Genomic DNA, 27,051 nt, shown 5'->3' with positions numbered 1-27,051 from the left:
CAGCACCACTTCAATTTTTCAAATTGTAGCTCACATCTGTCTGCTGGAACAATTCTAATATTAACTGGAATGCTTCCAAAGAAAGTAGTTACACCTTTCAGCTGACCTCAGCTGAAATCCCACACACAAAAATGACAAGTTTTCCAGTCATTTGTGATGAACATTAAAATTCCTGATAAATCAAAGTAAAACTGCAACCACACTCAACTTAGTATTATCTCATGTACAAGGATGTTCAGATGGACACGCCTGTAATCTACATTCCACCGTAATACCCCAGATTCAGGATTCAGCACTCTACAGTCAGAGCAGTGAACAGGTTTCTTTATCAAAGGAGGTTCCGTGGCACAAGCCAGTAACAATGAAACAATGTAAGCAAAAGCAAAGGGTCATTTAACATAGTGATTAAATTCCTCTGTTTATCTCATATATTGTTATAGTGACATGATTGACAGCCTCTCAAATGTCACTTTCACATGTGCAACAAAAAGCCTCTGTTTAATTTGGATAAATGTACTGTAAATAACTACAAGCTGCTCATTGTAAGTAAACATTTAGTGAAGTCAGGAAGTGCAGGGATACTGCAGTTTCAGAAAAACTGAAAAAGATGTTGACAAATTGGCAACTATTAGCAGGTTAGCTGCAAGACAGTCGCCAGCTGCTGCGTATTGTTGGTGCCCATTGGTAGCAAAAATAGACAAACAGAAAAGACGTGTATAAAATGACCGTAAAAGGACATTGTGTTTGCAGTCACAAATATGCTCAAACTACTGCACAAACCAGTTGGATTAAATTTTCTATACAGCACCAAATCACAACATGTCACCCAAAGGTGCCGCCAGGTGGTTTTTGATTATAGGGAGAAACTTCAAGCAGACCAGATTCAGAGGGTGACCATCTGCTTTGGTCATACTATGAACAACAAAATAAATAAAATAAACCACAACAAAGAAATGTCAAACATGCAAAGGTAGAAATGTTGCAGTTAAGCAACCAAACACGTCATGTAGAGTCCAGTGGGCACAACGACCGACGGCTCATAAGACGTCCAAAAGGTAAAGAGCAAAGTCCTAGCAAGAAGACCACAATAGACAAGCTGACAATCAACACCAGGTCAGTCGCAGAGGGAACCCCCCATCCCCTTCATGCTCTGAACCTTCACAGCTTCCACATAGATCTCACATGTCCCAATCTTGGATGAGTCTGAGGATCAGGTGGACACAACTCTCAACTTTTATTTCTAAAGCAGGTTTAAAACGACAGCAGTCGACCAAAATGCTGTACATAATTTTAAAAATGGGCACCAAGTTACCCCCAATCGTAAATAAGTTAATTAAAAATAACAATAAAATTCCAACAGGCAATAAAACAAATAGAAGACAAAGTAAAATAAAGAGTAAAAAGTAGTAGGAAATAATTTAATTTGATTTAATTTAATTAATTTTATTTACATAGTGCCAAATCACAACACAGCTGCAATCAACAGTTTTATGAAGCTCCAAAATGGTCTGACATCACACCATGGTCACCACACATGCACAGTTAACAATTACTACCTGCAACAATACTGCAAAACACTGCGATCACATGAGCTGCATATAAAACTAACTACAGCTGAAACAAAGAGTTAGGATCAACCATGTTTAGCAGCCTATGCACTGTCCATTCTGAGCATCATTCATGCTTAGAGTCAACCACTGTTAACACGCCTACATATGCTAACCACATAGTGGCTTTTAAAGATGGTATTCACACATAGTCAAGGTAAAAGCATCTGGCATAAATGATGATACACTGCAGTTTCATACTTTCATTGCTTTCAGAATATGCAGTACTGTGCAAGCATCTTAAGCACGTGAGTCAATATGACAGTAAAATATAAAATTTGAAATGTACAATTTTTAAACAGTATTTAAAAATACATTTTAATCTGACAGAATTTTATCTAATTTATTGAAAAAATTAGGACAGACATTAAAGAATGCAAGAAATCTTACAAATAAATAAATTAAATCTACTTATTTTCTAGTTTTACAGCATGAATGAACAGACATAAAAGTATAATAATCAATTACATATAAGCAGATCAACATGTAGTTGTTGTAAATCCTGGGATACACAGTAAAATATCAAGTGTTTCATCATCAGTCAAATATTTCAAGGTGATTTCAACTCTGTTATTTTAACACTCTTCATGGTGAATCTTGTGCAGTGTTTTATGCACATGTTCCACATCAGTGCTGCAATTAGCCTTGCCATATTGTGGAAAGAAGCTACTGTAATGAACACGTCCATCTTCAAAATGCAAAGAGCAATTTCAAACAAAATTAGTGGATAAACTCAGTGGACCATTCTCTTGCAACACATGCCATGCTAAGGTCATGAATTTAAGGTCAAGGTCAAATTGGAGGGCATCGACAATGCACTAATGCCCAAATCACAGGAAACAGATGGTGGAGAAGCACTGTGCAATGATCTTGATGTCTGACTGTGGTGTAATGTCAAGGGTAGTGCTATGATAGTGCTGTTGCTTCTGTGCCAGAAGGTTGTGGGTTCAAACCCAACCAGAGTGAAAAATGAAAAGGTTAGCAATATTAAAGATTTTATTTTAACACAATTGCAAGAATAACTTTAACTCTGTTAACACTATTCCTACTATACCATACCAACTTTATTTATAAAGTACCTTAACTTAAAACAGCCAGCACTGACACAAGGTGCTATACACTACAAACATTATACAAACTAAAACACAATAACATGAAAATAAAAAAGAACCACTAAAATGCAATTTTAAAAATTATCAAACTGAGCCTTGTTGGTGCCAAAAGCCAAGGAAAAAAGATAAGTTTTTAAATTAACTTTACAAATGACCAATGAGGGTGTCTCCCCAACACCCAGAGAGGCAAGCTGTTCCACAGTTTGGGAGCAACAACAGAAAAATCCCCGTCCCCCCTGAGCTTTCTTTTTGACCTAGGCAGAAAATAATATAAATTCAGGAATACTGTTCACCTGAACACTACGAGGTCTGTTAGAAAAGTATCCGACCTTATTATTTTTTTCAAAAACCATATGGATTTGAATCACGTGTGATTGTGTCAGACAAGCTTGAACCCTCGTGCGCCATCTCAAAGCCGTCCTGTGAGACGGCTTTGGTGCCGCATGGCGCACAGCAACGCCGTGATGGAGCCTCACGGGACATGTTCTGGCATGTCCAGGCACATCCACAATTTCTCGGATAATCACTCGATGGAAAAACCACCGACAGCTGTCTGAACGCCATCTCAAAGCCGTCCTGTGAGACCAAAATGGAGGTGGTTTTGTCTCGCTCCAGTAGCAAATCCATCGTGATGCGCGAAGCTTCCGCTCGGCTTTCCATGACAAAATCTCTTGTTAAAAGTGAAATCTGCCGGAAAATGGTTGATGTCCAGCTCTTGTGATAACCAGAGAAATGGCACACGATGGTCACGGATCCAGACAGCCATCCGTTTAGAAATGAAATGGTCGTTCAGCCTGTCGATGGCGGCTTCAGAGCGCAGCGCGCCCCACAGCCGCTGGGGGCCGTCCTTAAAGCAACAGTAACACTCCTTATTCTCTACCAAGCCCGTAACATTTTCACTGAAAGCCAGATAAATTTTTTCTAATGGTTTCCAGCTGCCAGTCTCTAACAGTTTCTGAAAAAATTCTGATGGAAAAAAAGCCCAAATCATTCCGCCATTTCCTGACAATGAAAATCCGACGAGGGGGCTGGACCACTCCTCACTCAAAGCCTGCTCACAGGCAAATGACGTAACCGACAGGCGTGGAAAAACTCACGCATGCGCACGAGGGTTCAAGCTTGTCTGACGCAATCACACGTGATTCAAATCCATATGGTTTTTGAAAAAAATAAGGTCGGATACTTTTCTAATAGACCTTGTATGTGGATTGAATTCACTATTACAACTTTGTTCTGTAGCTCACAAAAAGAATTCAGTTTCAAAGGTAAATTGTATTAATCACAGGCATTTATGTTGTCCAGTCTTTCAATACAGTGTATTTATACTGTACCAAATCACAGCATAAGTCATCTCAAGGCAATTACATACAAGAAAGGTAGACTTTCGACCTTACCCACCCCATGAGCAAGCACTTTGGTAACAATTTGCTTTGACCATCTAAACAAAAAACACAACACAGAATAATCACAACATCCTGCGAAGCACTCTTATTTGATATTTAGACAATTATTTCAGAACTATGTTTCTGAAAGAAACAAAATATACCTTGTACCCAAGTACTGTAACACCTCATTACAAATTCCAGCAACTCAAATGTTCAAACCCTCGAGGTTTTCACAGTGATATAAAACAAAGAGAGCAAATTTTATATTTGAGGAACTACAACAAGTCATAACTTGACAATTGATGTTGCTAAATTGCAAATGCTTACTGATTGCCAGCAGACGTGCTATTTCTGAAAGATAAGAACCTGGGCAGCACAAGCTGTAAGGCGCAAGTGTTTGTGTGTATATATACATATATATAAATAAAGAATCAATATGATCCTTCCTGATGAACTCTGTTAAACTTGGCACAGGTAGATGAATTAAGACTCATGCATGAGAACGCTGCCAAATTGCTCACAGGTATCATACAGCAAAACAATATCATCTCTCAAACAGCCCCCATGTTACATATCTGAAGGCTTATTGGACCAGATTTCAGTTACCATCTTTAAAACAGCTGTAGCACAGACAGAAAATATCTTTTCAGACATGCGGGGCCAGTATAATAGAACATTTCTCCATCATTTCCAATTGCCATGTGGCTCTTGCTCCCTTCAGTTATTTGCTCTGTCGTGATTTTTTATTTATTTATTTATTCATTTTGAAGCTGCTGTGCTCACATTATGAACACAATGTGGTAGTACATAAAGCACATACATTCATACTGCCACAAGAATCACAAGGCCCACATGTGCAGCTGTGAACTGCGTGAACTCCGGTTAGAAGGGCAGGGGAATTTTAAAAAGTGGGGAAAGATAGATGGCACACCGTGTTGTTTTCTGTTTTCTGTCAGTGAGAGCTTTGCGATCTGTATTGGTGGGGGGAGAAACCACATCAGTGTCAGCTCCATTTGTTTGTCACACAGAAAGATTCTTTAGCCCAGCCGGCAGTAAACTTTACAGCTGCAAACGCACAATGATGCACTGTTTAAGGAAGCAGTTGCGTGTGAAAAAAGAAGAAAAAAAAAATCAGATGAGGTCGCACATATTGCATATTTCCTGCGCAGTACTTCACCGCCACACCCCACAACTTTGTAATTAAGTGTATATAAAGCGAGAAAGTGGTGAGATCGTTTTACCTGCAAGCTGAGCGCAATCTGACGGATGTACATCATATTCAGGTCCTCTAATATCCACAGTTTCTCCTCCATGTTGGCCAGCTGATCAACTGGCATCCTTCGGAGAGTTGTTCACGAAAGTTAAGCGCTTAGATCAACTCGTTTCTCCGCGGAGCACCTGTGAGGAGCGGCGCCGCGCCGTGCGTAAAAGTTCAAGTCCTCATCCAAAACTCGTGCAGTCGCTCTGGAGAAGACCCGATGACAGCGCTGGCTACTCTGGAGTAACCCTGTCCACACACGCGCGCGCGCACACACACAAAATTCCTCCAACTCGTTCACGGCGCGTATTCTTCGTCTCCACTTTTCTCCCACCCACAGTCAACACCCAGCGGCTGCGCGTGGGGAAAGAATGGCTCCTTTTAAAATGCAGTTTTTGTCTTTGTGTCCAGAATCTGAATGCTGTCTGTCCTCAGTGTGACAGGAGACCCCTCCACAAAAGGGCATCGGCTGCCTCTGCTGAGTGATCAACACAACCAGTCCACTGTGTGCGCCCTGACGCGTTGAATTAACCCCTACCGCGCGCCTCTGCTGCGGAATCAACTTAAAGTGAGAGAGGGAGAGAGCGAGAGAGAGATACGAGTGGCGCAGCCTCCACGCCCTTTAAAACACATAAATACTGTTCCACCATACCAGTACGTAGCGGGACCAGCTTTGTTCTTTTTTTGCAGGCTTGGTAATAAATGGAGAAACTATGTCTGCTGTGAGCCACGTGAAAGAAAAACAACACCCAGGGACGTCATAAAGTGGACAGCTTTAAGGATTTAATTTACAGTTTGGGTTACTCCAAGTGGGACCCCCCCCCCCCCCCCCACACACACACACACACAAAGTCAGTTTGAGAAAGCATCTTGGGGTATTTGGTGATATTTCAAATACTATTTCATTATTCAGATCTTCCATATTTTCTACTGTGTTACTAAATATTGACTTGCATACCCAAAAATGAGGGCTTCCCAAAACATGCCAAGACGTTAAACTGGAAGAGCAGCCAGTGGGCACATGCTTCCGCCAAAGTCCAACAGTCCTCTGTTTCCATGGAAATATCACAAATGATCGAGGTGCACAATTTCGTCCAAGATCCGCAAGGGACAATTTCTGGTTTGCTGGGGGAAATGTTGCAATCTTTGTGGTTCTTTGTGTGGGAATGTGTAGTATGAGCTCTTTATGACCCCAAAGCACTTTAACCTTCCCAGATGAGTTGCTGCACAACAGAGTGCCACAAAAACCTGTATACCTGGGATGAACCACTTTTGTTGTTTTCAGACAAGTTGATATGGGTGAATCAATTAAAAACGGGCACCTTCTTTGCCTGCAATTGTACTCATACTCATCTCTACCAGAAATTGTCACACACCAACTTACATGCTAAAAATCGCAGTGCATTGTGGGAAAATGACTGTGCATTTATGGAAATGCAAAGCCACTGGATCATATATGTAAAGTGCAGTTTGCAAAGGGAGGCAAAGTCTGTTTTTTTTTGGGGGGGGGGGGGGGGCGCCAAAATCTTACGTTCACTTGCGGAACGGCACTGCATGATTCCGGTGACAGAACGTGGCGAGAAATCTGTCTCAGATGCCAGACAACCTTGCAAAAATTTCACCCTGAAATGTTTAGTGTTAGGATTAGAAAAAGGGTTTAAGTTGGGGATTCATTTTTGTGAAATACACAAAAAGCTTGGAAATTTGAACAGTCCAACCGCTTCTGTGTTGATTATAGATCTACAGACATGGATTTGGGGGGAGGGCAGATATAAATGCCGATATTAGGAAGTAAAAAAAATTTACAATACCAGTACCTCTGTGTGTGTGTGTGTGTATATATATATATATATATATATATATATATATATATATACACACACACACCTTAAAATAGCAATAATTCGGAACATTTCATTATCAAAGCCTTATGATAAACAAATGTATTCCAGGCTTGATGTTTTAAATTTAACTGCCACACAGGAGAAATTAAACTCCATAAAACCAGAAAATATTCAAGTTCAAGAAAATTAAATTACAAAACATTGAATGGTATGTTCCAGCTTTCACCTCATAAAATATTCGTACCATTGAACTCATAAATATTCATTATTTGTATAATCTTTCCTGTGCAAAATTCCACCTAGAACAGTTGCCATCAAGGAAGGGGGCCCAAAAGATGTCACTCCAGGAACAGAACCCACAATGTTAGCTTAGTTCTCTGCTTGAAAGAACAGACACTGCAGCACTGAAATCGAACATGCATCATTCAGCATGGAAATATACATCATAGGTCTGTTACAGCTCAGTGCTCAAATGACAAAGACAACAGGCAGAATGTCATCATTCACAGCTTTCCAAAGGACCCAAAATGACTGAATATGAGAGAAATGTGTGAGCTGACTCAGGCAAATTAGACAGCCAGAAAATGGATCTGTATTTACAGCACCTTTGCTGCATGGAAGGGCTCATGCTTTTGTCTGAAATGGAAATAAACATGACCCGAAAACAAGTGCTTAAGCCAAAAGTATGGTACGTTTCCAAAGCCAGAGGGAAAAATATGCCCTGAAGATTATAATGAAGAATTAGTAAAACATCCCAGAGGAGTTTATGGGCAGGATTTTTAACAGTTGATCCACTTTGTTTGGAGGCACAAATAAGCACAGCAAGGGCTTCAAGATGTGCAGATTCCCTTCAGATCCAAACAGAAGAAACATTTGGGAAAATAAAGTCAGCCATGTGGGATGGAAACCAACATCATCGTCAAAGTTTTGAGAGGTAAATTTATTGTTCAGTCCCATGTACAGTAAAACTCGCCTAAACCATCATCGTATAAACCAGATATTTACAGTCACTGGACAAAAAAAGTCCCAAAGTTTTTGTATTGTTTTCCATGTTATAAATACTGTATATAACGGATTTTGTACAATGGATTTTTCGCTCACATCGGATAAAATGTCCTCTCAGATCACAATGTATTGCCATTAAACCCATCGCATGGGGGACCGGAGTCCTTTCCGTGATTAAAAGTCCGACTGTTTATTTTTTTCACACCTTGCTCAGACTCTGAGCCACAGCCTGGACGGGCACCTGTTAAATCAGACACGAAAGGCTGTGATTTGACGCTTTGCTGCTTTCACTGCTTCGTCTGCCATCATATCATAACAGTATTTACAGTGCGCATACAGATTACATCTTGATAAAGGATCAAATACATTTGGCAGAAAAAAAAATTCAGAGGAAATTTTGGCCGGTCCTTAAATTAGGTGCACGTCCCGATGCAGGATTCCCCGTAGATGTTCAACGCCTCCTGACTGTAACTACGTAATCCATTACATACATATAACCAATTTTGTCTGTTTTATACATATAACAGATTTTGTACAACAGATTTTTAGCTCACATCAGATAAAATATCCCGTCTGATCGCAATGTATTTCCATTAAAAACCCAGAGCAGTCTGGACATGCAGAGTTACAAATTAAAGTTCAGCTCTGACATTCGCCAATTTGAGGAAAGTGGGACCGGAGTCATTTCTGTGATTAAAAGTCTGACCGTTTATTTTTTTCAAACCGTGTTCAGACTGGGACCTGCACCTGTTAAATCAGACAAAAAAGGCTGTGATTTGATACTTTTCTGCTTTTACTCCTTCGTCTCCCATCATATTATAACAGTTTTTACAGTGCGAGCGCTGATGACAAATGGATCAGAAAAGTCTGCACATTTACAGCATGAAGTCGGTATAAGAGGAAATTGTACAGCTGACCTTTGATTTGGAGGTGATGATTGTAGAAAGGAAAACTTGTTGAGGATCAAATTAACCCATAATAAAGCATAATAACTGTCACACACGTCACTGCATGACACAGAGTTACAGAGCTGCAGCTACATAAATCAGGCTTTAAATTAATTAAATCATAAATTGTAAATTTATGTAAATTTGATAGCTTAACTATTTTCTGTTTATTTTGATAGTACCTGTACCTGGATGGGTTGCTGTATGTGGGTAAATGACTTTAAAAAATGTTGAAAACATGAAAGGTTCATTTAGTAGTTCAGCGCAGTTGGACCCAAAATGATGCCATGTTCTGAGTTAATGCCACTCTATCTAGGCACTCTAGGTTTCCCACCCTGCCTTCACTGCGCATGTGTCATTTCTGAGCTCAGACGCACTGTCTTCACCCAAAGAGATAAAATGGATTAATGGGATTATTAACCATCAAATAACAAGGTAAAACCTCTTAAATCATTCTAAAGTCAGTTGAAATGACGGACGGTCAGCGAATGCAACAGCTAGCAGCCATGTAGCTGCGGTGCTGTGATCACTTCCTCTGCCTTTTCTGATTAAATAATGCTGAATTTATGTGGAAATGATTGTTGTACAAAAGCTTCAGATATCTGTCGCTGAGACAGATGATGACTGGAGTGCAGTATGAAGCAGAAACGATGTGATAATCGGTGAACCGCGGCTAATGACGCATGCACAGTGAAGGCAAGGCAGACTGAGTTTTAGGGCGGACCGTTCGGTCTGCGACACCGTCTAGTCAATGCAAGTGGTTTTACTCCAATAGGAGTTGATTTTACACTATGTTGAGTTGATTTAGCCCCATGGTAGAGTAGTCTATAGACTGCGACCAAATGTTCTCCCAGCAGAGTAAATTTTACTCTGCAAAATTTCCTGTGTATTATCAAAATCTTGTGTTGCTAACTACCAACTGACTAATGGACACTAACATGACCCAGTGGCATTGCATTCTTCAAAAACCTTTTTCCACAAACACGGAAGACAAAGAACCGGCACACCTAAAGGGTGTCAGCAGAAACAAGGGTCATTTCCCCAAGAAAAAGCCTCTGCCCTCAGCGTTTAGATCACCTGACTCATCTGTCTCGGACACAAACACTCACATGGCACCAGAACAGATTTACTGTTCCTGAGGTGAAAAGAGAAAGTAGAGGCGAGTGCACAAACGGAGGGCAGTGGGTGTTTAAAGAAGAAAAAACACATAAAACAGGATTGCCTTTGTACATGTCCAAATTTAGATCCAGTCAGGCTGCTCTGAAAGTTAATACAGGACACCTCTGAACTGGGGGAACAAAACTGCCCAAATACCTAAAACATGACACCGAACAGGTACCACTCTTAATGAAATAACAGTGCAGAGATGTTCTTTCCACGGCATCTTTTGTTGACTTTTTCCACACAGATGGATATTTTGTGTAAACAAGAAACAGTCCAACAATTAATTCTAGTAAAGTCACTTAATCTGTTCAGATGTTGAACCCTCCTCACCAACAAAGCCAGCAGATCCTTCAAACAGAATCCTGATTCAGGTAAATTTCCCCAGCACTAAAACACATGAAGATTAACACCTTATGACAAAGACTGAGCACGTGAATAAAATAGTCATTAACTCAATGACAGACAGGCAACCGCACAAACACACAATGCTACAGGTGGGCCAGGAGCCAGAGGTATTGTCAGACAGTGGATTAGTGACGACTGATATAATAATATATATAATAATGATATATAATCATTATATATGATATAAATGCTTTGCTGTTAAATGATAATCACCTGCTGATGGGCAGCTTCTGACTGCAGGCTTCTCTGACCGTGCTCAGGCCACGTGTGTTAACTGGAACTACTAGGGAGGAGTGAACCTACGCCTGAAATAGTGCTGGGTTGAAAAGATCGATTTTCTGATTTTAAATCGATTCTCATTTTAATTCCCACAGATCGATTTAACACACATACATATTATATATATATATATACATATATATATATATATGCACTTCACGCCAGCGCTATAACAGTGCGCCTGAACAAATTACCCTGCAGTTGGGCCATTATGCCGTTTCCGAGGGTGTGTAACAGGAATGATCATTTCTCTACATTGATTGTGAACATGCTGGTTCTGATTTAGAAGCAGCGCATCCACAATTGACTCTGTCAAAGCCATTTAAAGATGTCAATCATGACTACCGGGACTCTGTTGTTGCGATCAAGAAAAAAGTCATCCGCCATTTAATTCAAACAGACTACGTTTACATGCCGTTAATATTCGGGTTAAGGTCAATATTCCGGTTTCTGAATCATTAGGAATAACCTGTTTACATGCTTAAGCAGACAGAGTTACTCATGTATAAATGGTCATTGGTATCATTTGGAATATCCCCATCTAAACAGCGACGCACGTCTTCCACCGGTGCTTGATTTCGTCTGGCATTCTTGCAAATCCTGCTTCGTTTAAAACCCCTCACTACACACTTTTCTCAAACAGGCATTAACATTTTTCTCACTTTTCTCTCGTGCGGGCTGCATCCGCATCAAAACAGCAAGCGTAGTCTCTGGACCTGTTGCCAGATTTGGCACAGCTCTGCACAGCAAAGAGGGGGGCGGTGCGAGTGGCCCGCTGCAGCGTTTACCGAGCCCGCAGACATGGTAAGCACATCGGAGGCAGTGAGAGCAATCGCGGTGATGCCGACTGGTGCCGCGACCGGCCCGCCTGATAAGGACGCAGAACACAATGCGCTGTTTACATCAGCTTCTGTGGTGTCCGGTGGCTGCGCGCCATATACAAGTAGTTGCCGTACTCAAAAGTCCAAGATTCCTTGCGGATAGGACATGCGCAGAACACAAAATAATGTTCCTTTCTATGGGGATATCCTGATGCGCATTTATATGACCTGATATTCAGGTTAGAAATGGAGTAACCTAGGGGTCTTATTCGGGTTTTTAAAAACTGGAATATGAGCATATTGGGATTTTTGTGGGTGTTTACATGGCCGTGCGCAACTGGGTTACTAATATTCCAGTTATGAAAGGGTTATTGGCTGCATGTAAACGTAGTCACAGTCAGTTTTTGTTTTCTCATTCCTCATAATGTGCCATTTCTGTGGAACAGTGCGTGAATGGCGGAGCCGGGGCCCCACCCTGGAGCCAGGCCTGGGGTTGGAGCTCGCGCGCGAGCACCTGGTGGTCGGGCCTTAGACCATGGGGCCTGGCCGGGCTCAGCCCGAAAGAGCGACTTTGTAGCATCTGACCTTCGGCCACGTGTCTCGGACACTCGAGTGAAGAGAGGGGCAGAGCTGTCGACCGATCACCACCTGGTGGTGAGTTGGATCCGCTGGGAGGGGAGGAAGCCGGTCAGACCTGGCAGACCAAACGTATCGGGAGGGTCTGCTGGGAACGACTGGCGGAACCCTCTGTCAGCGAGGTCTTCAACTCCCACCTCCGGGAGAGGTTCTCCGGAGGTTGGAGACATGGAGTCCGAGTGGACCATGTTCTCCACCTCCACTGTCGATGCAGCTGCTCGTAGCTGTGGTTGCAAGGTCTCTGGTGCCTGTCGCGGCGGCAATCCCCAAACCCGGTGGTGGACGCCAGAAGTAAGGGATGCCGTCAAGCTGAAGAAGGAGTCCTACTTATCTTTGTTGGTAGGTGGGACCCCGGAGTCAGCTGACAGGTACCGGCAGGCCAAGCGTGCCGCAGCCCATGTGGTCGCAGAGGCAAAAACTCGGGTCTGGGAGGAGTTCTGGGAGGCCATGGAGGAGGACTATAGGTCGGCCTCGAAGAGATTCTGGCAAACCGTCCGACGCCTCAGGAGGCGGAATCAGCTCTCCACCAGCACTGTTTACAGTGCAGGTGGGGAGCTGTTGACCCTGACTGGGGGTGTTGTCGGGCGGTGGAAGGAATACTTCGAGGATCTCCTCAATCCAATCATCATGTCTTCCGAAGAGGAAGCAGAGACTGGGGACTCAGAGGCGGACTCATCCATTACCCAGGCCGAAGTCTCACCGAGGTGGTTAGAAAGCTCCTTGGTGGCAAGGCTCCTGGGGTGTATGAAATCCATCCTGAGTACCTTAAGTCTCTGGATGCTGTGCAACTGTCTTGGCTGACACGCCTCTGCAACATCGCATGGCGATCAGGGACAGTGCCTCTGGATTGTCAGACCGGGGTGGTGGTCCCTCTGTTTAAGAAGGGGGACCGGAGGGTGTGTTCCAACTATAGCGGGATCACACTCCTCAGCCTCCCCAGTAAGGTCTATTCCAGAGTACTGGAGAGGAGAATTTGACCAATGGTCAACCTCGGATTCAGGAGGAGCAGTGTGGTTTTCGTCCTGGTCGCGGCACACTGGACCAGCTCTACACACTCCATCAGGTGCTCGAGGGTTCATGGGAGTTTGCCCAACCAGTCCACATGTGTTTTGTGGATCTGGAGAAGGCATTCGACCGTGTCCCTCGGGGCACCCTGTGGGGGTGCTCCGGGAGTACGGGGTCCTTTGCTAAGGGCTATCTGGTCCCTGTATGACTGCTGCAGGAGCATGGTTCGCATTGCCAGTAGTAAGTCAAACCTGTTTCCAGTGCACGTTGGCCTCCGCCAGGGCTGCCCTTTGTCACCGGTTCTGTTCATTATTTTTATGGACAGAATTTCTAGGCGCAGCCAGGGTGTAGAGGGGGTCTGGTTTGGAAACCACAGAATCTCATCTCTGCTGTTTGCGGACGATGTGGTTCTGTTGGCTTCGTCAAATCAGGACCTTCAGCGTGCACTGGGGCGGTTTGCAGCCGTGTGTGAAGCGTCCGGGATGAAAATCAGCACCTCCAAATCCGAGGCCATGGTTCTCGACCGGAGAAAGGTGCTTTGCCCTCTTCAGGTCGGTGGAGTGTCCTTGCCTCAAGTGGAGGAGTTTAAGTATCTTGGGGTCTTGTTCACGAGTGAGGGACGGATGGAGCGTGAGATCGATAGACGGATCGGTGCAGCATCTGCAGTGATGCGGTCGCTGTATCGGACTGTCGTGGTGAAGAGAGAGCTGAGTAGGGGGGCAAAGCTCTCGATTTACTGATCGATCGACGTTCCGATCCTCACCTATGGTCATGAGATTTGGCTCATGACCGAAAGAACGACATCGCGAGTACAAGCGGCCAAGATGAGTTTCTTCCGCAGGGTGGCTGGGCGCTCCCTTAGAGATATGGTGAGGAGCTCGGTCACTCTGGAGGAGCTCGGAGTCGAACCGCTGCTCCTTCACGTCGAAAGGAGTCAGTTGAGGTGGGTCGGGCAACTTTTCCGGATGCTCCCTGGACGCCTCACTGGAGAGGTGTTCCGGGCACGTCCCATTGGGAGGAGGCCCCGGGGAAGACCCAGGACACGCTGGAGGGACTACATCTCTCGGCTGGCTTGGGAACACCTGGGGGTTCCCCCGGAGGAGCTGGGGGAGGTGTGTGTGGATCGGGAGGTCTGGGCGGCTTTGCTTGAGCTGCTGCCCCCGCGACCCGACTCCGGATAAAGCGGAAGAAAATGGATGGATGGATGGAGTGCATGAAGGTTCTCTGGTGTGGACTATCGGAGAACTTTTCCCAAAGCCGCGTTCTCCTGCTGCAGGAGAACTTTTCCCATAGCTGCGTGCCATGCAGTAAGCGCTGCCGGTGTAAGTTTTGTAGGGCAGCCCGAGGCCATTTTCTGAAATTTTTAAAATTTATAACTCTCTGAAACACTATGCCTGCATTTTGAGGGCCAAATTTTGTGAAGTAGTATTAATATGCTGCATAACTTGACAATCAGGTAACAGCTCAAAAAACAGTTTTAATAACACTAACCCAAATCAGTATCGGATCATACTGAATCGAATTGAAATAATCGATTCTGACTCTTTAGAATCAGGATCAAATCAATTCTTGAAATTTGAATCGCTACCCAGCCCTAGCCTGAAATACACTGCAAGTGTCAAATGTGCATCACAGCTGTGTTGCATGTTGATTGCATTTAGGCGTTTGTGTTAAGATATTACATGTTGCACATTGCCAATATAAGAAAATCGTCCCAGAAATACCCCAGACGCATGTATTGACTGCGTGTACCACACTCCTCTAGAAAATAGATTCAGCCCCTTTTTTTTCCATGTCTGCTACGAGCAGCATGCAACTAAAGTGGACAGAAAAATGATCCGTCATTTTGACATCAGACCGGTGTCGCAGACCGAATGGTCTGCCCCTAGAAGTTGGTCCGTCCTGCCTCCACTGTGCATACATCATTTCAGAGCTCAGCAGCTTGTATGAGACAGAGTCTCTACACCCAAAGCAATCAAATGGATTAATGGGATTATTAACCATCAGATGACAAAGTAAAACCTCTGAAATCATTATAAACTCAGTTTTAAGCAGAAACGAGGCCGTTTTAAGCAGAAATGAGGCAATACTCTGTGACGCTTTGAAATGACTGACGCGCAGTGAACGCATCAGCTAGCAGCTCATGTAGCTGAGGCAATCTGCTCGCTTCCTCCATCTTTTATGATGAAATAATGATGAATTTATGTGGAAATGATTGCTGTACAAAAGCTTCAGATATCTGTTGCTGAGATAGATGATGACTGGAGTGCAGTTTGAAGCAGAAGCGATGTGATAATCGATGAACCGAGGCTGATGGCGCATGCACAATGAAGGAAGGGCGGACTGATTTTTAGGGGGGACTGTTCTGCCGGCCACACCAGCAACATTAAATAATTAACACCTTCTACTGGAGTTTTTATGGCTGGGAAAGAAGTCACAGACATGTAAAGTATAAATACATTTAAAATGGTAAATGGACTCCATTTATGTAGCACTTTCCATTTGCATCAGACGCGCAAAGCGCTTTACAATAATGCCTCACATTCACCCTGATGTCAGGGCACTGCCATACAAGGTACTCACTACACACCGGGAGCATCTAGGGGATTAAGGACCTTTCCCAAGGGCCCTTAGTGATTTTCCGGTCAGGCCTGGATTTGAACCATGGATCCTCTGATCTCAAGCCCAACGTTTAACCACTAGACCATCACCTCCCCTAAAAAAAATATTTCAGTGATTGAAAAAAATTCAGGACTGCTATCCAGTTACGAGTCACTTTCTTCTCTTCACATTTCCAAATGCTTCTCAAGTGAAACCACATGGCGCTGTCTGACCCACAGGATCTGGATTATAAAAATAATTAACAATGGAAAAACTGAAGGTAGGTGTACGAGGTCTGTTAGAAAAGTATCCGACCTTATTATTTTTTTCAAAAACCATATGGATTTGAATCACGTGTGATTACATCAGACATGCTTGAACCCTCGTGGGCATGTGAGAGTTTTTCACGCCTGTCGGTTACGTCATTCGCCTGTGGGCAGTCTTTGAGTGAGGAGTGGCCCACCCTCTCGTCGTTTTTTCATTGTTTAGGAATGGCTCAGAGACTGCTGCTTTGTTTGATAAAAATATTTTCAAAAACTGTAAGGCACAACTGAGTGGACACCATTCGTTAATTCAGCTGGTTTTCGGTAAAAATTTTAACGGCTGATGAGAGATTTTGGTCTGGTAGTATCGCTTTAAGGACGGCCCACGGCGCCTGACGGCGATCTGCGCTTCAAGGCGGCAGCGTCTCGCCGTTTCAAGTTGAAAACTTCCACATTTCAGGCTCTGTTGACCCAGTAAGTCGTCAGAGAACAGAGAACGTTCAGAAGAAGTCGGCATGAGGAGTTTATTTGGACATTCCATTGTTAACGGACATTTTGTAATGAAAGAACGTGCGGGCAGAGTCGCGTGTCGGGCTGGACCCGACCGCGGGGGGGTCGCGAAAGGAAAAACACCTCAGTTACTCACTTGTTGAAAGCCATCAAAAGCCGCCTGAATTTTACAAATGGTTTTCAACACGGAGGTGTTTTTCCTGTTGCGGCGCACACAGTTTCGCCGAGTCGTCACTGAAACGACTCGGCGAATTTGCGCGCACGTCTTTCATTACAAAATGTCCTTAAACAGTGGAATGTCCGCATAAAGTCCTCATGCTGGCCTCTTCTGAATCTTCTCTGTTCTCTCACGACGTCCTGGGTGAATTAAGCCTTAAATTAGGATGTTTTCAGGTCGAAACAGGCTGACAACGGGGCCTGGAAGCGCTGCGCGACGTCCCGCTCCATGGGAAGTCCTTACAGCGACAGAAACACCCCATAATCTCTCATCAGCCATTAAACTTTTCACCGAAAACCAGCTAAATTTCTCAAATAGTGTCCACTCGGATATTCCTCACAGGTCCAGAAAAAATTTGATAAAGCAACGCGCGCTGTCTTGAGCAGCGTGTGAAACAAAGGAATTCAGCCGAGAGGGCGGGACCACATCTCACTCAAGGCCTGCCCACAGGGAAATGACGTCACCGACACGCATGAAAAAACTCACGCATGCGCACGAGGGTTCAAGCATGATTGGTGTAATCGCACGTCATTCAAATCAATATAGTTAAAAAAAAGTGTCGGTTTCTTATCTAACAGACCTCGTTTATGCCCTTATTTAATTAGATTCAAATTTATATAACGCTCAATACAAGGTAGGCTTTCACTGAGGTGTTGTCAGGAAACGGCCATATCAGCTAATCAAGCAAGCAGAAAACAAACAAACAACAACAACAAAAAAACAAACACACACACACACACAGGTCCAAAATGATTGTGCCTTTAAAAAAGAAATTTCATCCAGAAACGGTCACAGAAGATACAGAGTGTGAAAGACAAATTACATGGAAAGTGTGACAGATCCTCAATAGGTGTCCACAAACAGGTTCTGCTATGCGTTGATGTACATAACGTAGGTCAGCTCTACCTTCCATGACCAGTTTTAGCCCAGTAGAAGAACAATACCCCCCAAGCTGAATTTGAAATGAGCACAAATGCACTGGTGGCCTGCAATATTGTTGGTCTGCGGGCACAGACCTCCACAGATTTAAAATCTTCAGAAAGAGAAATCTGACAGTTATAAAACTGATGTACTCAGTTGACAGTAACATTCTGTTTTACACACTCAGCATTGGGATTACCTTTGGGCTTAATAACATCAGATCACTGTCCACCAAATTACATGAAACTGTACTAGGGTGATTCTATGGTAATGGAATTACAATCGGAGCACATTTTTAATGGGGAGCTAAAATATGGCCAGATTTTCCCATCGTTGTAATTCCGTTACCATAGAATCACCCACTAACCTGTAATTCCAATAGTCATCATTGTGATGAACAGTGTTGCCACAGTTACTTTGAAAAAGTAATCCAATTACTGATTACTGATTACTCCTTGAAAAAGTAACTTAGTTACTTTACTGATTACTCAATTGTAAAAGTAACTAAGTTAGATTACTAGTTACTTTTTTAGTTACTTTCCCCAGCTGCCGACAACAACTCACTTTATAGTCACCCTTTCTTGACTTCAATGAAAATAAATACTTGTTTTATAAAAAGTAAAATAAAGACCTCTTTCTTGACCTCATATTTAACTGCTGACAGCACTGTAACAGTAAAACTTGCAATTTCAAACCTACATTGTTTAGAAATGTAACTATTAAATTCTAACTCTCTAAACATTTTACTTGTCGAAATTATTATTATTTTAAGCAATATTAGTAGTTGTAGTAAAAAACGGCTTCAAAACTGGACCTTTAATCTAGGGGTGTTGTGGGGGAGGGGGGCACATCCATGCCCCACGCCCCCATTCCATCTGGATTCGCCCCTGCTTTGGCGTTTGAGCACAAAGAATGGATAACATTTATTTATGTAGAAAACAGGACCAGATTTACAGGTAAGAAAGTTTTATTGCGTTTTCACATCATGTGGTCCTCAGAAAGAGAGTTTAGGTGTATTTGAGTGGAAAATAGTGTTAGTTGTTGATGCGTCGCGGAGTATCAGCTGTTTTTAACGAGACGATACGGAGCGGCTCAGCTCAGAATTCTAAATAAAGGAGGGGAAAAAGTACAAAAATGTCTTTGTAAAGCTCAGTGCAGGTGTGCTGATCACCGCGCTTTAAGAGGTGAGGACGAGTCGAGCAGCTGCAAAAAACCGTGGATGAAAAGCTCACAGCTCACTGAAAGTGGGCAGTTCAGTCGAACCCCAACCTCCTGCCCACAGACCAAGTTTAATGCTGCTGTCGACCCACAATGAAAAATAATAGTAACGCACAGTGACATGGAGAAGTAACTTTAATCTGATTACTGATTTGGAAAGATTAACGCGTTAGATTACTCGTTACTAAAAAAAGTGGTCGGATTAGAGTAACGCGTTAGTAAGTAACGCGTTACCGGCATCACTGGTGATGAATGGGTTAAGTCCTGCTTAATATCGCACTTTTTTTTAGAAATACATTTTCATTATGTCTATTTTCAATTTACTATTTCAAATTGTGAATGTTTGCATTTTACAACAAGACCAACTTAATCATATCTGAAAGTGAGAGCAGCATGTCAGCCTCCAATCATTAAGAACTTTTTTCTATATTGTCAAAAATATCATTATTGCAAATGACCTTGAAATATTGTGATCACTCACCCCTAGTGAACATTAACATAAACAGATCATTGTTTACAATGAAATAAAGTATTCCTGAGAGCAGGGAATTTGATAAAAAAAAAATTATAACTTTTACAACTTTACTGCATGCCAAAGTAATATGGACAAACGCAACTTTATTTTTAACATTGAGGGGAAAAATACAATGAGAAAGATGCCTTATTTAAGAGTGTCATCGGGGTTTCAATAAGGGAAATATTAATAATTTATTTGACATTACAGAAAGAAATTAAACTGCAGCTAAATCAGAGGTAAAGCTTCCTGTTTTAATATAACACTATGCAAAAAAATAAAACTCTCTTCTGAATGAGTAAATTGTTGTCAGATCATTAAATCACTCTCACTTCTACTGCTGCCAATGTCAGTAATCTGCTTTAATGTGGGTTTTTGACCATCAACTCCGGGAGCTCTTAGGTGTGTGTTACAAGTGAAAAGGAAAACCTAATCATTAAGGGGAGAATGCATCAACCACTGCAGAAACCACAGAGCTCTATAGAAGAACAATCAGGCTTCCAGGTCAGACACCAACAATCATGAGAACAGGTAAATTACCCATTAATGAAGAGCAACGTGATGTCAACTCTGCATGCTCTATAGGGATGTTTGGGCTGCACCCAAGGATTACTGATGGTTAATTGAGTATTCTATTCATTATAAACAATAAAGCAACTCGTCATTTAGTGCAGTAAGCTCCTTTACCTTCTCCCATGTTTCAGTTGGGGTCGTCACAGCAGAGCTGAGGTGGATCTGTATGTTGATTTGGTAAAAAGTTTATGCCAGATGCCCCTTCTGATGCAACTCTACAACAGTGCATGGAGAATGGGCAGGGGTGGTCCGGAACAGACAATCTCTCGCTCTGAAGCAAGTGCACTAATTGGGCAGCGCAGTCTCCTTTGAGGGCGGATGCTAAAGGGGTAAAATATGATGTAATTTCTCTCCTTCCGGGGACAGAAAAACAACATTTCAACATTTGGGCAAATTACATGCAAACAAAGTGAAAATGCAAAGAAAAAGTGATGACGCGGTAGAAAGTGGACCTGTGTTCTGGTTTATGAGCCAGAGCTCAAATGTGTCGAGGCGGTTGTGCAGGCGAGAGAACACAGCTACTCTGGTTAGCTGTGTAGGCTAACACTTACCAACACGATCTCTCCCATTTGCCTCATCTTCCCTTCTCCACTGGGAACCAAAACAAACAAACTGTACTTTTCACGACTGCTTCGGTGACTGCAGCCGAAAACAAAACGGTACACCATTTTTCCATGTGAAGTTATGCTGTGTATACATTGCACAATGGGAGTGGAGGTCCCCATAAGTGGTCAAATCCACAATATCACACAGGGTTCAAAGGAGACTGTGCGGCCCTACTGCTTGGTCAAAACAATGCCAACTTAGCAATTTATTATAGCAAAAAATTAAGAAAAAATACAAATATAAAGGCAAGTAAAAATACATAAAATCCCATCACTACGTCAAAGAAAGTGACTCAGAAAGTCAGGTATATGTCCAACAAGTTGGACATATACCTGACATATTTTTAACTTATATATAACATTTCAATGAATTTACACCAACAACAGCATAGCATGTTGCAGGTGTACGCAACTTACGCCCAACAATAGTCCAACTTATGCAAAGCAGGCAGCAGCGAATCACTGATGAACATGTGACGATCACGTGTCGTAGCCCTTAAAATGGCTGACGCTTGACAATCACCACACTAAAGGTCAAAGGATCAACATCACTGTCATGCCAAAATAATTTCTGACACTGCTGCCAAGAACTCTCCTGGCTGTGGCCGTGGTTATAAACATGGGCGTAAGGAGGATTCATGATCACCTGCATTATCACCCTCACACTCAACCAACGCCTCTCAGGCTTCATTCGTGGCCTCGGTAGCAGCGTCCGTGGCCTCCACCTCTTCACAGCCAACCCCTGCCAATAAGAAGACAGCCAAGAAGACACTGTTTTGTATTGATGTCCAAAAGGAGGAGCTCATGGGCGATTTCCTTCTCAAGAAAGCAAGCCTCTGTGACATCAAGAAGACTGACTACCGGAAGGTGGACAAGAAGGCAAAGCTGTGAAAGGATCAAGCCAAACCCATGGGGAAACTGTTGAGCACCTTCCAGGGTGGTTCAAGTCCCAGCGACACACCCACACCCATCTCGACAAGAAGAGCGGCGACGGTGCCACAGAACTGAGTGAGAGGGAGCAGCGGGTGAAGGCAAACGGTTTCCTCAACAGCCCGTCAACAGTGTAAGTACAAACTAACAGTAATATGTATTTATACTCAACAAAAATATAAACGCAACACTTTTGGTTTTGCTCCCATTTTGTATGAGATTAACTCAACGATCTAAAACTTTTTCCACATATACAATATCACCATTTCCCTCAAATATTGTTCACAAACGAGTCAAAATCTGTGATAGTGAGCACTTCCCCTTTTCTGAGATAATCCATCCCACCTCACAGGTGTGCCATATCAAGATGCTGATTAGACACCATAATTAGTGCACAGGTGTGCCTTAGACTGCCCACAATAAAAGGCCACTCTGAAAGGTGTAGTTTTGTTTTATTGGGGGGGGGGATACCAGTCAGTATCTGGTGTGACCACCATTTGCCTCATGCAGTGCAACACATCTCCTTCGCATAGAGTTGATCAGGTTGTCAATTGTGGCCTGTGGAATGTTGGTCCACTCCTCTTCAATGGCTGTGCGAAGTTGCTGGATATTGGCAGGAACTGGTACACGCTGTCGTATACGCCGGTCCAGAGCATCCCAAACATGCTCATTGGGTGACATGTCCGGTGAGTATGCCGGCCATGCAAGAACTGGGACATTTTCAGCTTCCAAGAATTGTGTACAGATCCTTGCAACATGGGGCCGTGCATTATCCTGCTGCAACATGAGGTGATGTTCTTGGATTGGCACAACAATGGGCATCAGGATCTCGTCACGGTATTTCTGTGCATTCAAAATGCCATCAATAAAATGCACCTGTGTTCTTCGTCCATAACAGACGCCTGCCCATACCATAACTACACCGCCACCATGGGCCACTCGATCTACAACATTGACATCAGAAAACCGCTCACCCACACGACGCCACACACGCTGTCTGCCATCTGCCCTGAACAGTGTGAACTGGGATTCATCCGTGAAGAGAACACCTCTCCAACGTGCCAAACACCAGCGAATGTGAGCATTTGCCCACTCAAGTCGGTTACGACGACGAACTGGAGTCAGGTCGAGACCCCGATGAGGACGACGAGCATGCAGATGAGCTTCCCTGAGACGGTTTCTGACAGTTTGTGCAGAAATTCTTTGGTTATGCAAACCGATTGATTCAGCAGCTGTCCGAGTGGCTGGTCTCCGACGATCTTGGAGGTGAACATGCTGGATGTGGAGGTCCTGGGCTGGTGTGGTTACACGTGGTCTGCGGTTGTGAGGCTGGTTGGATGTACTGCCAAATTCTCTGAAACGCCTTTGGAGACGGCTTATGGTAGAGAAATGAACATTCAATATACGAGCAACAGCTCTGGTTGACATTCCTGCTGTCAGCATGCCAATTGCACGCTCCCTCAAATCTTGCGACATCTGTGGCATTGTGCTGTGTGATAAAACTGCACCTTTCAGAGTGGCCTTTTATTGTGGGCAGTCTAAGGCACACCTGTGCACTAATCATGGTGTCTAATCAGCATCTTGATATGGCACACCTGTGAGGTGGGATGGATTATCTCAGCAAAGGAGAAGTGCTCAGTATCACAGATTTAGACTGGTTTGTGAACAATATTTGAGGGAAATGGTGATATTGTGTATGTGGAAAAAGTTTTAGATCTTTGAGTTCATCTCATACAAAATGGGAGCAAAACCAAAAGTGTTGTATTTATATTTTTGTTGAGCGTAAATTACTTTGTGATACCATCACAAAATGGACCACATTTTCATGACTGTAGGGTTAGGGGAAGAGAGAGGGGAAGAGGAAGGGGTAGGGTTAAAAATAAATAAATAAATAAAATAAAACGTTCCTCCTGCCAACACTATTTTTATACCAATCACTGTACGGTAGCAGACACGTTCTGCAAGTTCTGTGGTCATCAGGAACTCGTCAAATACGAGGTCTGTTAGAAAAGTATCCGACCTTTTTATTTTTTTCAAAAACCTGATGGATTTGAATCACGTGTGCTTGCATGAGCCAACCTTGAACCTTCGTGCGCATGCGTGATTTTTTTCACGCCTGTCGGTTGCGTCATTTGCTTGTAAGCAGCCTTTGTGTGAGGACATGTGCAGTGCACTCTGCGGATTTTCATTTCAAGGAAAATGGCGGAACGACTGGAGCAGCACGACTACATCAAATTTTGCCACAAACTGGGCAATAGCCAGGTGGAAACCATTCGGATTATTCAGATGGCTTTTGGTGACGATCCTCTGGGCATCACACAGATTAAGGAGCGGTACAACCGGTTTAAAGATGTCTGCACAACGTGGAGGGCGCGCTGCGCTCCGATCGGCATCAACACGCTGAAACGACCGGATCATTTCCAAAGTGAACGCTGTGGTGATGTGGGACCGTCGTGTGTATCCGAGAAACTGCGGAAGAGGTGGACATCAGCACTTTTTCGGCACATTCCACTGTGAAAGAAGATTTTGCCATGAAAAGAGTGGCGGTAAAATTCATTGGCACGAAGCTGATGGCGCAGCAACAGCGCCTCCATGTTGAAGTCTCACAGGACATGTTGTAACATGCCCAGCTCGTCAACCATTCGGAAGATTCAGACGGCTTTCAGTGGCTTTTCAGTCGTGTGACTATCCGAGAAATTGTGGACAAGCTGGACATGTCTGGGCATGTTACAACATGTCCTGTGAGGCTTCATCACGGAGGCGCTGTTGCTGTGCCATCAGCTTCGTGCCGATGAATTTCGCAGACACTCTTTTCATGGCAAAATCTTCTTTCACAGTGGAATGTGCCGAAAAAGTGCTGATGTCCACCTCTTCCGCAGTTTCTCGGATAATCACACAACGGTTCCACATCACCACAGACAGCGTTCACTTTGGAAATGATCCGGTCATTTCAGCGTGTTGATGCCGATCAGAGCGCAGCGCGCCCTCCATCGTTGTGCAGACGTCTTTAAACTGGTTGTACCGCTCCTTAATCTGTGTGATGCCCAGAGGATCGTCACCAAAAGCCATCTGAATAATCCGAATGGTTTCCACCTGGCTATTGCCCAGTTTGTGGCAAAATGTGATGCAGTCGTGCTGCTCCAGTCATTCTGCCATTTCCTTGCAAAGAAAAAAACAACGAGAGACTCCACCCATCCTCACACAATGGCTGCTTACAAGCAAATGACGCAACCGACAGGCGTGAAAAAAATCACGCATGTGCACGAAGGTTCAAGGTTGGCTCATGCAAGCACACGTGATTCAAATCCATCAGGTTTTTGAAAAAAATAAAAAGGTCGGATACTTTTCTAACAGACCTCGTATATCCCCATATGTCAATATGCGTTCAATGTAAGTTACACATAGGTTCACAGTATGTTACTCATAGGTTATAAATACATTTTGGGTACACCAGACATTATCTTGCTGTACTTCGACTTATGAGTCACTTACAAATAGCATGTGTAGGCGTGTGTATAACTTACTTACAACTTGTGTGCTGCGTATGTGGTACATACGAGGGCTGTCCGTAAAGTATAGGTCCTTTTTATTTTTTTCAAAAACTATATGGATTTCATTCATATGTTTTTACGTCAGACATGCTTGAACCCTCGTGCGCATGCGTGAGTTTTTCCACGCCTGTTGGTGACGTCATTCGCCTGTGAGCACTCCTTGTGGGAGGAGTCGTCCAGCCCCTCGTCGGAATTCCTTTGTCTGAGAAGTTGCTGAGAGACTGGCGCTTTGTTTGATCAAAATTTTTTCTAAACCTGTGAGACACATCGAAGTGGACATGGTTTGAAAAATTAAGCTGGTTTTCAGTGAAAATTTTAACTGCTGGTGAGAGATTTTGAGGTGATTCTGTCGCTTTAAGGACTTTTCACAGTGCGAGACGTTGCGCAGCGCTCTCGGGCAGCGTCATCAGCCTGTTTCAAGCTTAAAACCTCCACATTTCAGGCTCTATTGATCCAGGACGTCGTGAGAGAACAGAGAAGTTTCAGAAGAAGTCGGTTTCAGCATTTTATCCGGATATTCCACTGTTAAAGGAGATTTTTTTAATGAAAGACGTGCGGACGGGTCCGCGCGTCGGCTCGCAGCCGCCGCGACGCTCCGTCACAGGAAAAACACCTCTGTTGGAAGCCTTGAGGACAAGTTGGAACATCTCCAGCTGATAAACAATTTCTCATATACTCACTCCACTGAAAGCCATCAAAAGCCAACTGGATTTTAACAAATGGTTATCAACACGGAGGTGTTTTTCCTGTGCTGCCGCGCCGCGTCGGCTGCGTCCCGATGCGCGGACCCGTGTGCATGTCTTTCATTAAAAAAAATCTCCTTTAACAGTGGAATATCCGGATAAAATGCTGAAACCGACTTCTTCTGAAACGTCTCTGTTCTCTCACGACGTCCTGGATCAATAGAGCCTGAAATGTGGAGGTTTTCAGCTTGAAACAGACTGACGAGGGCGCCTGAGAGCGCTGCGCGACGTCTCGCACCGTGGGAAGTCCTTAAAGCGACAGTATCACCTCAAAATCTCTCATCAGCTGTTAAAATTTTCACTGAAAACCATCTTAATTTTTCGAACCGTGTCCACTTCGATGTGTCTCACAGGTTTAGAAAAAATTTTGATCAAACAAAGCGCCAGTCTCTCAGCAACTTCTCAGACAAAGGAATTCCGACGAGGGGCTGGACGACTCCTCCCACAAGGCGTGCTCACAGGCAAATGACGTCACCGACAGGCGTGGAAAAACTCACGCATGCGCACGAGGGTTCAAGCATGTCTGACGTAAAAACATATGAATGAAATCCATATAGTTTTTGAAAAAAATAAAAAGGACCTATACTTTATGGACAGCCCTCGTATGAACCATACGCTGATATGCATTGAAAATATTGTGCATGCCCAAAATTTTTCAACCTCGCCATACGATGCTGTACCGTATACCAGTGTGCTTTAACATGCTCTTAACTTATACAAAATGTAACATAACTTATTAGACGTACTCCAGCATATCTGCATATTTTTCATACTTTGCATAGGCATATGTTGTATCAAGGTGTAACAGCCCTGTCAGCAGCGTTTTTCTGTCTACACGGCTTGTTAATGGCTCAGAACAAGTCGGTAAAAGTCTTCTGCTTCTTCTGCTGAGAACGGGAACAAACATCTCATTAAGTCTATGGTAAACAGCGAATTG

General features: G+C 43.5%; 1 protein-coding gene across 6 annotated transcripts in view; it reads right to left on the bottom strand.

The window, feature by feature from the left end:
- The window catches only part of rtkn (rhotekin), a 318,614-nt gene that overhangs the window by 149,164 nt on the left and 142,399 nt on the right, over window positions 1-27,051 (bottom strand). Inside the window, exon 1 of one of the 6 annotated variants that reach the window (XM_034170026.1) lies at window positions 5,346-5,552. The exons of the other annotated variants lie outside the window; for them this stretch is intronic. Within the exon in view, the coding sequence (XP_034025917.1) occupies window positions 5,346-5,441 (96 nt within the window). The 5' untranslated portion in view covers window positions 5,442-5,552. Of the gene's footprint in view, window positions 1-5,345; window positions 5,553-27,051 lie in introns of those variants that run through there. 6 annotated transcript variants of the gene reach the window in all.

Source organism: Thalassophryne amazonica, chromosome 5, assembly GCF_902500255.1.
Source record: "Thalassophryne amazonica chromosome 5, fThaAma1.1, whole genome shotgun sequence".
Lineage (NCBI taxonomy): Eukaryota > Metazoa > Chordata > Actinopteri > Batrachoidiformes > Batrachoididae > Thalassophryne > Thalassophryne amazonica.
The sequence above is the reverse complement of the archived record's forward strand: the minus strand, read 5'-3'. Positions and strand labels throughout refer to the sequence as shown.